We start from the raw sequence: 13,645 nt of genomic DNA, 5'->3' as shown, positions 1-13,645 counted from the left end.
GAACACAACTCTGCTGGATAGGCCAAGATATGAACAACATTATTCCAGCCAGTTTCACAGGTTAAAAAAAAAACTATTGAAACTGTCTTGGAACATTTTATTTTCTATTTGTTCAATAAAATATACAATTAATTGGAAGTTTTTTTTTTTTTTTATGAGTAACAATTGGGGTTGGGTATCAATTTAAATGTGCCTATAGCACATAGCATAGGAACAAATATTGAAGGTTGGCAGCAGATGCTTGTATTCCTCAAACTAAGCAGTCAACGGTAACGGTACAAAATGTCAAATATCAAATTGGGAATGGTGCTATAACCTAATATAATCCAAACAATATTCAACTTCAGACAAGCAGGGAGTGATTTGATATTGTACATCCTGACACTTACATGGGTTTACAATGGGTTTAAGGCATCAGGCCCCATTTCACTCAGGTAGTACAGCAAATAGACAGTATGGTTTGCCCTCCATCCTTCTCTGTGGACGGATCCCTTTCTTTATTCATCACCCTTTCATCCTCAAAAGACCTCCAGCCGAGCTTGGCAAACTAAGCTGAAGACCTGCCAATGCTCAAGGTGCAAACACTGAAGGGGAACAAGCAAACATGCTCTTGAAAAGAAGTTCAGCACTTTCAGTTCCCCACACTTTTTCACACAGTCACTGCATTATTTACCACCGAGGAGAGTTTTTTTTTCAGCCTGTATCTTCTTTCCGTGTAAATGAGATAAATTAAATGATGGTAGCAGAAGTGTCACAGTTGGGAGCGTGGGCATGCAGGAACTGATGATCAGAAGTCTGTATCTTTCTGTATCGCAGCATGGTCGATGTGGGATCCCTCAGCCGCTTATGCAGCGTTACTCTGAGGACTTGGAGCAGCCTGTGAAGGATGTGGCCTCCACCATGGACCAGCTCCGAGTCAAAGAGCTCCGTAAACAACACCGCATGGCTGTAAGACAACACCACCGATTTTCCTAATGGCTTTAGTAATAATCCGTAATGTGTCATAAAAAGGCCAGTTAGGACAGACGTTTCTCTGTATCCAGGGCTGGCACCGTCATTGAGGAACAGTGCAAATTATCCTTTCATATTAAACTAATTAGCTAAATGTGGACATGTGCTTTTTATGCTTCACTCAAGATAATAAACCGTATCTTTATCCTAAAGCTTCATAGGTTTGGGAAAAAAGAAAGCTGATAAACCTCTACTGTTCTGTCACCACACTGACACTGTACTCTAACTGTTTTATCCATTGTGTCATTCAGATCCCTTCTGGAGGTTTGACAGAGATGTGCAGAAAGCCTCTGTCCTCAGGTAACATCAGCACGGTGTCTGATTGGCTTATTTCCATTGGCATGCCCATGTACGCCACGTCCTTGGCCGCAGCAGGAATCGACACGCTGAGTCACGTGGCCTTTTTAACAGAAAGCAGTGTGTGGGAAGCAGGAGTGCGGGATCAAAGACACATCCGCCGGCTGGTCAGCGAGGCACGATTGGTCAGCGTGCACAGAGAAGTGCGGTCCTAACTGCGTTGAAGTCGTCTTGGATAAACAGGTATCAACTCACTGGTCAGTACCGTCTCATTTAAACATGGTCAGTTTGTGGCCAAAGGCAAATTGGCCGCAGGACTGAAGTGCCATGCGAGTGACCACAGCACTACAATACTTCCTGTCCCGCACGTGTCAAAAAACTGAAAGTGAAACACAGCGGTTTCTTATTTTGTCTCTTATCATTCTGACTTTTCTTTCATGTTTACGGCATTAAGGAGTTTCTCCTAACAGCCAAGAAAAGATATCAGATGCCTTTTTAAAAAAAAAGACACTGTAGACTCACGCTGTGGGATGGCTTCCATTCTGAAGACGCCCCCAAAGTGTTAAAATAAAGACCTGGATCTGCCTTTAAGGAAGATAGCACACTCTTTTGTAGGATGGATGTTTTGAGCTTTTAAAAAAAAAAAAAAAAGATGGTTTATTTCCTGCATTTTTGAGAAGTGCTCCATTTTCATCTTTTCTGGCAAAGCGTCATTATCTGCGGTTTTTTTGTTTTGTTTTGTTTTGGGCTTTTTTGGAGAAAATGGCTTGGTCAAAGTGATTTCCTTTGCACTCAGCTTTCTCATTCACAACAAGAGGATCATTATGACGATGACACAGTTCACTCAGTGTCTGCACTTCTAATCCACTAAACATGTAGAGCAAAAAAAAAAAAAAAAAAAAAAGAACAATTGGTGGTTTGAGATGACTTATTTTGTATTATGTTTCTGTATTATAGCATAATGCATATATTAATTTTAAAATGATTTATATGATAAAATTGTGTTTGCCTTTTGAATGTTGCAGCCTTATTCTTAGGCCAGCTCTCAGTCATTTCCAAGCTGAAACAGCTGACGTATTATACTCTATGTCCTATTTTACTTCTTGGATGTGCACTCCAGCTCCAATATGAATGAGCCTCACATACAGCTCTGTTTCACTCCATTTATCCCGGTCAGCTTTCATAGCAACAATACATTCCCCATGATTCCACGGACATTTAAAGTAGCCTTACCGTTCTGAGTGAATAGCTGGATGGAGTAGAACATATAGTGTTGATTAAACTGTTACTGAGACTGAACTGTGCTGAAGGTTTTCTCTGAATGTGTCACTGTTTGAGGAACAGCAGAGGCACAGCTTTTATGACCACACACTCATAGAGCATACACATGGATGTGTACCACAGAATATGCTTTTTGGGAACTGTGGTTTTTTTATTCTTATGCCGCTTAGATGAAAAATCATCGTACCGCTGGCACAACACCAAACCTGTTCGACACACTCAGTGTATGTGCTCCATGCAGAGAGATGCAGGAGGGAAGGAAAATATTCCAAAGACACAGCTGGTATCTGGGCTGTCATTTCTAGACTTTATTGGACTGTCTACGCTATTGACAAATTAGATTTTTAGCCGGTTAAGATGGGACTTTTTCACAACATTATACTGTAGCGATAATTAGTTTCAGTCTGATATTCTTGATTGGACATTTGCCACATTTAGAGTAGATCTTAAAAGCAGTTATATCAGGTGAAATGCTCTCCTCCAAGGTCAGCATACTCCATGACAGGAAATAGCCTTGAAAATCAGGGAAACACTGAGTCGGGTCAGCCTGTTACGATAGGCCAAATACAAAACTGAAAACACCCAGAAACTCGTTGCTCTTTCATTTGCACAGTCTGCAAAAATGAATCTCACAAATATTCCTCTTTTTTCTAACAGTAAAGTTCTATCTTTCAGTGCCAGAACTCAACTGAAGACTTATTTCATGGATTTCATATTTAAATTTAACAAAGTATTATTGATAAATTACAAATAGTTGTTTGTTTAGTTTAGTTTTTTGTTTTGGTTTGTTTTTTTGTTTGTTTTTTTTTTGCAGTGGGCACATGATAGATGGATGTTGGATGCCTTTTTTCTCTTCAATCAAAGTGGTGCTCTTGTAAACTGAGGACAGGGGGTCATTTTTGAAAATATAAAAGACACAAGAAGTGTTTTGTAAAGAATGGAAATACTGACACTGTAAATGCACTTTAGAGGGTAAATCTAGCTGTTTTTATAGGTGATTTGAAAATTGGCTACATTTTGTTCAAAGGTCCTTTAATGGACACATGTTGTCAGGTATTGCAAAGGGTTTTAGTGAGTTATGCTGGTATTTTAAATTTAGTATTGAGATCCCAATGCCAAGTTTAATAACAATTCACAAGTTAACCTGGTCCAGTTAGTTACTTCCAGTTTGTTTTTGCAATCTTCTGAAAATAAATTCTTAATTACATATATGAAATGCTTAGCAAATGTTGCACATTCTGTATATGTAATTGGTATTTAAATAACTTATTTTTGCTTTTTTCATATCAACTGTAATTAGCTGTACTATATGAATAGCAATACCTTCCTGCATAATGCATATTGCTTTAGCCAGTGAGGAACTACCGTATGTATTGTAAAATATGTGTACAAATTATTTTATTTGGTTTTCATCTACCTAATGATTGTCCATACAGATTTGCTTGTGTATTGAAACAACAAAAGTAATGTCCATAACTATTTGTCATTCTGAAATATAATAAAAACAGTTTCTTGCCATATGCTGGTGTTCTAATTGTCGCTGTGCGCACACACAAATCCTTCGAAACACAGAACAATGGAAAGTTGTGGGCATGGCCTCCTGGCTCTTGGTATGTATCATTGTGGTTGGGTCACTACACAATGCCCTCTTGATAACTTTCTAAATTCATTTCAGAAATAATTAGAAGGCATGTAGGCACAAAAGGAATAACAATACCAGTCTTGATTTGATTAAAACTTTCCATCAAACATGTTTTTATTTTTAACTTCTTTTCTTTATCCTGTATAAATATAGTAGTAATTTAATTTCTCAGGTTTGGTCAAAGGAGAAATAATACAGTTAAGTAACCTTACTGGAAAAGGGTACAGTATCTTCCAATAACAGCTCCTGTATCTACTGTCAAAGGTTCTGTTAGTACAAACATCTGAAACCAAAGAGCTTAAAAACACAGTTTTGTTGTGTCTGGCTTATTTAGAAAACTATACACACATGCTCTGAACCAAGACGACAAATTCCCCTGCAGCTGTACTCTTCAGGTCAACTGCCTGCCTGGCTCTTGCTGCAGTGCAGCTGTTGTCAGTGAAAACAGGCCAAGGTTTACTCTTAAGACATGTCAAAGCGCTTCATAGCTGGTATGCAAAGTTTCATTCCACAGGTCAACCTCTGAGAGAGTTTTCCTTGAGTAGCATCGATCTCTCACCATTTTGGCTTTCGTGTGACTGGAAACATGTTGGCACAACATGAAAAAAAAAAACAAAGGAAGACGTTTCCTGAATCTGCACTTTGCAGCAAGTTTTCGTGCAGCTTTTCATCCAGCTGTAATGAGCAGTAAGCCACCACTTCCCTGCTCTGTCTTTCCTCAAATTTAATTAGTCATCCAATTTAGCATATCTGGCTATGAAAAGTGAACTGACTAAGAGTTCTTGTGATTAAATAAATCCTTCAAAGTGTGCTGATAAAGTTAAGCTCTTGTTTTAGTTCCTTTCACGGAGGTAAAACGAAATCAAGTAGTTCTTAAAGTTTGTGCTCCGGGTGAAGTTAAAGGAAAATGTAGGTGTAGTTGGTGGCTTGATAGGTTATTACCACCACACTTCCTGTTGATTCCTATTGTAGTAGAGTGCACTTAAAGGCTTTTAATCTAACGATGGTTTCCTGTTTCCAGTGTGCATCATTTCTCTGTCTCCCGCTGTGCTTCCAACAATATTATTTGCGCTTGGCTAATGTACACAAATCCACGCAGAGCCGCAGGTGGACGGACGCCGTTTACTGAATCTGTAAGGTTTTACAAACAGCACTGTCAGAGCAGCTTCAGTGGAATTGTAGCCCCAGGATACTACAAACTTGTGCACAGACCTGACATGTCCTGAGGCATTAACAGATCAACCCTGCACCACACAACTGTAAACATGTGAGGAGTTTTGAGTGTGTTTCACTGAGGCTGGTGAATTTGATGCATTGATTAATCATGATCTTTAAAAGTGTATTATACTGCTAAAATGAACTAAGCCAAAATCCAATCACCCAACATTAATAGGCTATACCCGATGTAAACCCATCATTCATTCATCCTAATTGTGTCTGGCCTTACAATTATTTTACCTGTAGAAAAGTTACGCTAATGTGCCTCAGCTGAATTATTCAGTTCCTTTTTTATTACCTTTGGTCTGTGAAGCTAAATAGTTTTTTTACAGCCACGGCTGCTCCCTTGACTGTTGTAGCTGTCACCAGTGAAAGTAGTCCAGCCTCTTAGTGAGGTAGTCGGTGTAGTGAATGACTGCTTTCACATCATAAGTGCAGGTGTAGTCTAATTGTTGATTCTGGCCCAGCAGTGGAAAGATATATGGCTCAGTGCACGTTCCTCACAGCTGGCCTGGGGGGAATGAGAGTTTAAAACACATACACTCTCACTTCTTCTTTGTGTGGACAGGCACTGGCATAATGGTTTTTCTAGCCCCTTGTCCTCAGCCTCGCCATCCCAAGTGAATAACTAAATCTAAACCAGTAGGATTAGAAAGAGATGGTCTCGAACTGAACAACTTTAATAAAGAGGGGCCTAAACCTAATCCTGCCCATAAAACAAGGTCTTAACCCTCAATCGGCCCTTTGAAGGAGAGTGGAAAGTGAGGACTAGCTAAAATGTCCTCACTCTGTTGGGAAATACTTTTGGTTCCCCACTATGTAGCATTTTCTAAGAGCGCGCACACACACACACACATACACACACACACACACACACACACTTTTTTTTTTCCCTTTTCAACAAATATCTACATTCCTGTTGATGTTGTTTGTGTTATGGGTGTGTGTTCTGTTCATCAACTATAAAAAACACTTACACCACATCACATCGAATTATGAAGCTTCAAACCTAATGAAATTTAAACAGTCTGCTCAGGCTGCCTCACATTAAACTGCTTTCAGTGAACGGCTCTTCCCTCCCTCTCCGCTAGGTGGCGTTATTTTGCGCGTTGCGCACCGCACCAAATCCTCCTGCATGAGGTGGAAGTTTTTCCTCTTTCCCCGTTCAGTAATCTGACACCCAGAAGACTCGCAGCAGAAGGATGGACCCTTAACTCTTCTGGAAGGACGGAAGGAAGGAGCAGTCCTCCAGCCAGCGCAAACCCAGAGAGGCAGCGAGCAGAAGCGAGACGCCGTGCGCAACAAAGCACCCGTGGCTGCGGCGGCGGAGGAGAGCTGGCAGTCCGCTTCAAATGGTCCCAGAGCGACAAGTTTCACTTTCCACAGGCGGATGGGTGACTTTCCACGGCGCTTTGTGAGGAGGAGATGATGAAGAATTTCAGCAGCAGTCCCCTTCACAGCAACAGCCAGACTCCCAACCACATCAGAGAGCGAAACAACAGAAAGTACGGCTTACTCTCCGCGTTACCGCTGCGATTCTCCCTGCGAGGCTATGGTTTCTGCATGGCCGCGCTCCTCCTCTTCTGCCTCGGCTCCCTTTTCTACCAGCTGAACGGAGGACCCCCTAAAATCCTGCTGGACATCCGACAGTATCTCGGTAAGAACTTTTTCTTTTCCTCTGCGGGCTGAAGCGCGTCACCAAACACATTCTTGTCTGTCTGAGTTGCACATGCATCTCCAGCCCCCTCCTCTCCGATGGGCCATGCGAAGGAGAGTTGGATTTCCAAATGACTAATTCAGGGACTGATCTTGCACGTCGCTTTCGCCACTGGACCCCAGATGGGTTATCTTCCTGCCGCCACATCATGTCATCTCTAAATCATCCAAACTGGATGGATGTGGAAATGCTGCAGATTTCTGTCTAAGACGCAGCCTCGTTTAAAAAAAAAAAAAAAAAAAAAAAAAAAAAATCAAAACTTTCTCCATCCAAACTTTCAAGGCAGACCCTGAGGAATGCACCATGTGAATATCAGTTCTGACTTGTCGGAGCACGATTGAGATCTCTTTTGGTAACAACTTAGCAACTGTTAAGGTTGGATTTGCGTGTGGAAGGTGAATGACACCTCCGCTTCTACAGCCAGCTGCTGCGCACCTCTTGGCTAATTACGCACGGCTGGCACCGCTGGGAGAGGGCGTTGGATTCGTGCCGGCGTGTTGAGTTGGAGTGTGTTTAGCGTGTTGTTGTTGTTGTTGGGAAGGTGTGTTCACTGCAAAGCGTGGGCACGAGATTTTAAATGCTAAATATAATTTCAAATGGATTACAGTTCCTGGACTCCACCGGGCGACGAGAGAAAGAGAGCATGAGTTTTTGGGTGATGTGTTGTCAGTAAAAAAATAAAAAGATGCTGGTATGTAGAGACACAGAATCAGCTGCAGAGGTGATTTCCTATCAACATATCATCCACTTCCTCTTTTTGGGGCTCGTGTGTGTTGAAAGGAGGTTGTGTTCCTACCTGTTTCTTACGGGGGGCTGGAGGCCTTTATGACGTGATAAACATCTGGAACAGAATGAGAGCCACTCACCAAGTCAGCCACTAATCCCATGGGTCAGATTGGTTTCCTGCAGACACACACACACATTCAACACATGCATGCATGTGCACATGTCTGCACACTACAGCACCACAATGCTGTCAAGAAATCATTTTGATGTGATTTTGGTCCAGTGTTCCAAAAACACAGACAGCTGTTAGTGTGTTAGTTTTCTGCAACATGTGAGAAAAAGTTAAAAGAAGCAATTTTTTAGAATTCAGTTTGGGCATCACAGAGAACGTTAATATTTCCCTGGGAAATAAGACTTGATTGCCTGAGCGGACTGTTTCTACACTGCACCCGTTCTCTCTGATGACATTGTGCACCATAATGTAATTTAGAAATTGCAGCAGCCAACGCTTGTTCATTTTATTTTGGAGTAATTGCGCAGAGTTAATGTGCGTACAGTCAGATAGTCTATAATGTCTCTGACTCTCTCACAGAGCAGAGCCTTTCTGCTGCCCTTTAATCTGAACATACGCAAACATAGTCACACAAGTTTAGGTTGTCCGCTCAGTATTGGACACGTGCAGGATGGAGCAGATCACAAATACATTTTTTCTGATCAAACTTAAGCTGTATGTGGACAAGGAATCCCTGTATTGATAAGGAATGAGCGTTTGGGCCCACCTGTGTGACGTGATGGTCCCCCTGAAGGCCGAGGCTTTGTCAAACACAGACCTCTCTGTCTTCTGGAGTGGAGTTCATTATGTAACAGTCGCACAAACTAGAGTGCAACACTTCTTCTGGGATCTGGATGAGTAATCCTCTCCACTCAATCGAGGGTTGAAGGAAGGGGAAAGGCCTTTGTTTCTGTCTGCAACAAGTGACTCTGTTAAAGCGGTAATATGGTAGATCAGTTTTAGATTGTAGATGGTCCTCTGATTCCTGAGCTTTAGAAGAATCGCCTGATTGTGATTTAAAAAAAGAACAAAACGTTGCAGTGGATTCTGCGGAGGACTGCTGTCGGCTGGAAGAAGAAAGGCTCTGCTCATTGTTCTTGTTCTGAGTTAACCTGTGGTCTTGAGTGCTTGAAGGAAATAATAGAGAAATCTGGTTGAAAGGAGAAAAGGTGTCGAGCTTTGCTGTGCAGAATCCTCTTGTGCTTTGGTGGTAAAATAGCCTGCGCCTGTCCTTTGAAATAAAGTTTGAAGGAGGAAAGTTATTTTCGTAGAGAACTTCCCGTTACCCGGTTTCTCCTTTTGTCACCTTCGCCCAAGTCAATTTCAGATGCAGTCTGTCTTTCTCCACCTAACTTTCTCTTACTTGTCACTCTCTCGGTGTTACAGATCGATGTATGAAACGGCTTGCTGCGTGACTCGCAAACTGGATACAAACTCCACCAAACGCTGTAGCAGTTTTTTATATTTCAACTAGGGTGAATAAATAAGAAAATAAAGAGGAAATTCAACATTAATAAGCCTCCTTATGACGGACTGCATGTGTGTGAGTAGCCTCTTATGAGCAAATATTCATTTATTTACATTTAACTGACTTTTGTAACTTTTGGCTGCACTGTGCCAAGGTGAAGGTGTGGATTCCTGGTGGGGTAAGTGAATGTGGGTGTGTATGTGGAAGAGAGTTGTTGGTTGATTTTGTGTAAGTGTGTCTTAAGTGTGTGTGTGTTTGTGTGCTTTTCTCAGTCGCACACACCGCAGAGGGAACAGAGCCTGTTTTGTTTGGGCCAGCGGAGAGTTTAGTGTCTGAGGGTGTCACTCAACGTATAGCTGCAGTAACTAACCCGGCGTGCAGACCTTTATACCTGTATTTACAGCCTGCCTACCGCTGTGTGTTCTCCATCACTGACTCTCTCACACACTTTCTCAGCCTCTCCTACATATATCTACACTGATATTCCCTCCAACAAGCCTGCATTTGATGAATGTGTCTGTGGGTGCCTCCATGTGTGAATGCACAATCACACCTGACTGTGTAGCAGTGATTCCCCACACATTTGACTTGGCTGAGCTGGAAGGTCTCTGTCTGAAACGTGATTAAATTAGTTATTTTATAGAAAACTGGACAGCTTTTTTCACTGCTGCTGGCCACACTGACTGTTAACAAGTGAGAAAAATACCGGCGTGGAGCTAAAACTGAGCTGAATGACAAATGAGATTAACTGTTGTTAGCGGTCAGTCAGGAACCTTTTTGCAGAAGTAATGGCCTTCAGTCATGTTTCAAAGGCAGCATCTAATGGAAATGTGTGATTAAAAACAAAGACTGGACTCATGAAGCTGATGTTCTGCTCTTACTCACAAGCCAATGTCAGTGCAGTGAGATTTCGAATGGCCCTCAGTGCTGTCATGATCTCAGAGATGTTCAGTGCATTGATGTTCTGTGATATCACACGCCATCCTGTTGTAGCTGAGGGAGCAAAACAAAGATAAAGATCTATGATCCTCGTCTGTTCTCTCAAATCTTCCACCTACTTAGCTGGATCCTCCAGGATTTGTCAGCACATGCAGTATGCTGAGTTCTCAAACGTGGATGGATGTAACAGAAATTTAAGGCGAGGAAAGCATCCAGGTCTTCCGCTGTGTCCCAATTCCCCAGCCATAAATCATATATACTGTTAGTCTCTCAGTTAGCATCCCTCTGCTTCTCAAAAGAACCTTTAAACTAACCTTAAGACACCTCACACACATAAATTTCACTAACGGTGTGAGTTGCACGGTAGTCTGGGGATTACACAGCAATATTTGGACAAAGACTCTCTTCCTTCTGTCTTATTTACAGTAATACTGAGTAGGAAGTGAGTGAAAGTAAACTTTTTATGTGAATTCAAAGTTTAGTTTGGCTTCTGTGAGTCCTGCTACAAAAATGTTTTATATGTGAATAAAGAAGAACAACTTAATGACCCAGCCTGTCACCGACTGACCGACCAAATTGATGCCACCACTGGCTGAATGTTGCGTTTTCAAAATATATTAAAAAAAAATAAAAATGTTTCCAGCTGCTTTTTTTTTTTTTTTTATAACGCTGACAAAGGTAGCATGTTTTTGGGCAAACCAAGGCTCTTCCTGTAAAAGCAATTTGCCAGTTTTCTCCCCACAAGCACAAGACCAGGCTTTCCCTCTGCAGGTGCATCGCTCTGGGCAGCTGAGGTGAATGAGCATGAGCAACTTTGTGTCTGGCTGATCATTTAGCTACTAATTAGAACCATAAGGTAACACAATGTTGTGTTTGGTTTGTTTGTCAGAGGATGCCACAGTTAAAACATCAGGATTATAGCCATGCAACGCAACAGCTGGCCTTGAGGTGACTTCTGGTAGCATGTAGTCTGAATGTGCCAGTCGTGGAAATTCAGCTTTATGAATATCATATAGTATGTTGAACAAACCTCTGTTAATGTCTGAACACGTTGGCCTCATTAGCATTTAGCAATAGCGTTAAAAGCAAGGGAGCCTGTGTAGATATGTAAATATTTCAAACATGCACACACAGATGTAGACACTGCGGTGAGGATAGTGACGAAAAAATTACACACACGCAGAAGAGCTTTGTTGAGTCAGCCAGACGTGTAAGTGTGATTTCTGGAGTAAACTCACCCCTCACACCAGTACGCCCGCTTCCTGTCAAAGGATATTAAGAAAGCCTCTTTCTTTTATCCAGCCAAAATGACTCCTCCAAACTGGCAGATTAAGTGGCACCAGATTTTTGACCACAGAGACGAAGTCGATGCCTTGAAGTGTCAAATGAAATAGAAATCAGATCACTGCTAGTCAAGCTGCCACTCAGCGTTTCAGAAAGACTAACAGGGTTGCCATTCTGACTCGGAGGTGTAGTTGGTCATGTGGGAAAATACTTAAACTTCATACTCATTTCCTCATGCCTTCACAGTTTTTGTTATTTGCCTGTGAAAAGTTTGAGAGGTGGCAAACCAAAGCGCAAACATACATTTCTAATATTAAAGGCCACTGCTTCATGATAGTGTCACGTTAAGTGGGCGAGGTGTTGATTAATGTTTTGCGTCAGTCCAACACCTCCAGCTGTCAAGACTCATTAAGAGGTGAAGGCAGGACAAGTTGGCCCACTTTCTTCGTACGCCCTCCACCTACAGGTTCCTAGTGTTGGGAAAAGTATTACTTCTGACAAATGTCCCGAAATTACTCAGAACCGACATCACATCCAGTGTTAATGCCAAAACAATCAGACGGCCTATAATTCCCTCTGGGTTGGTAACAGGAGCAGTCCTCCCTGCTCAGCACAGGCGAGCCCGCTCTGTTTGTTTACCTGTTTTCTGCTGTGCATCCCAAATTAGTAATCAGGTTCAGGGGTTATTAAGGGGAAAATGTTCTGACTTAAATGGAAAACAAAAATTACTTTGTGTTTGATTTTAATTGGAGAAAGACAAAAGAAAACAAAAGCAGAAATTATATAAATGTTTCTCATTTGGATTAGCTTTTTCTTTCTCAATAATAATGAGAAATGGTGATATTTGACCTTATTTATTTTTTTAGTTATTAAAAAATGAAATTGTGAAAAATATTTTCATACTGACACCGTGATTACATAATAAAAGTAATTAGCATTACCAATTAGCATCGCCATGCCTGAGAGGCTGCCATTACCCTCTCCAGAGAGACGGGCAAACACTAAAACAACACAAGGCAATTATCCTCCATTAGTGCCGTTGTTTTTACCAGACAAAAAGAGAGCAGATGTAAGAAAAAAATTACCAACGCGCCAAAGCTGTTAAAACTGAAAATGCTGTTCAAGGCTTGCTGAGCAATGGTGGTTATGACCCAGGAGAAATCCCAGATAATTTGTGGTCAATGGTTTGTGACTCGCTTGTGTGCTACGCTACTGTATGTGTATCACTGCTGCTTCTCCGAAATGACTTCAAATGATTAAGACGTATAAACAGTTGAAAAGGAAAAAGTTTAATATTTTTTACTTTCAAATAACCTGTTGCTGCTGTGGGGAAGCACGGTGCTGAGCACTGTTGCCTCATAGCAAGAAGGTTGTGGGTTTGATTCCCAGGCCTGTACAGGGTTTACATGTTCTCCCCATGCCTGCGTGGGTTTCCTCCAGGTACTCCGGTTTCCTGCCACCGTCCAAAGACATCATATTTGGGTTAACTGGTGAGTGTGAGTGGTGGTTGGTCTCTGTCTGTCTCTGTGTGTTGGCCCTGTGATGGACGAGCGGTCTGTCCAGGGTGACCCCGCCCTCGCCCAGAGAGAGCTGGAATTAACTGCAGCACCCTGTGACCCAGAAACAGAAAAGCAGTAGAAGATGAATGAACGTTGCTGCTCTATCAAATCTGATCAAGTAAACAGCATGACCACATCTTTTCTTTTTTTCTTTTGGTAAATGTATCATTGAGGTCTGAAACTTCAGTATATTGTGTTAATGTCTGTATTTTTGAACTACATCACACATTTGTTTACATGCTAAACTAAGCTCAGCTAACTAATACACATAAGGCTTTTTTTTTTTTTAAGATATATGTTCTGACATTTGGAGGAGCTACTGTAGATGAAATTGGCCCATAGCTGATTGCCCCGGGTTCGAGTCTTTGTGTCAAGCTTCACTTTTCTTACCTTACTCTGAAGAAAAGCTTATTAAGTGTCTGAAATGATGAATTTTTCCTTTAACACCTTT

General features: G+C 41.6%; 2 protein-coding genes across 11 annotated transcripts in view; both read left to right on the top strand.

Annotated features, from left to right (window-relative positions):
* The window catches only part of sash1a (SAM and SH3 domain containing 1a), a 141,748-nt gene extending 139,533 nt beyond the window's left edge, over positions 1 to 2,215 (top strand). For all 9 annotated transcript variants that reach the window (XM_029496939.1, XM_029496941.1, XM_029496942.1 and 6 more), the window contains 2 exons: positions 817 to 948; positions 1,263 to 2,215. In XM_029496939.1, coding sequence (XP_029352799.1) covers positions 817 to 948; positions 1,263 to 1,523 — 393 coding nt within the window. In that variant the 3' untranslated portion in view covers positions 1,524 to 2,215. The remainder of the gene's footprint in view (positions 1 to 816; positions 949 to 1,262) is intronic.
* Positions 2,216 to 6,606: 4,391 nt separating this feature from the next.
* The window catches only part of usta (uronyl 2-sulfotransferase a), a 47,292-nt gene continuing 40,253 nt past the window's right edge, over positions 6,607 to 13,645 (top strand). Inside the window, exon 1 of one of the 2 annotated variants that reach the window (XM_029496949.1) lies at positions 6,607 to 7,106. In XM_029496949.1, coding sequence (XP_029352809.1) covers positions 6,875 to 7,106 — 232 coding nt within the window. In that variant the 5' untranslated portion in view covers positions 6,607 to 6,874. The remainder of the gene's footprint in view (positions 7,107 to 13,645) is intronic. The other variant, XM_029496950.1, reaches the window with a different exon arrangement.

This window comes from Echeneis naucrates, chromosome 24 (genome assembly GCF_900963305.1).
Source record: "Echeneis naucrates chromosome 24, fEcheNa1.1, whole genome shotgun sequence".
Taxonomy (NCBI): Eukaryota; Metazoa; Chordata; class Actinopteri; order Carangiformes; family Echeneidae; genus Echeneis; species Echeneis naucrates.
The sequence above is the reverse complement of the archived record's forward strand: the minus strand, read 5'-3'. Positions and strand labels throughout refer to the sequence as shown.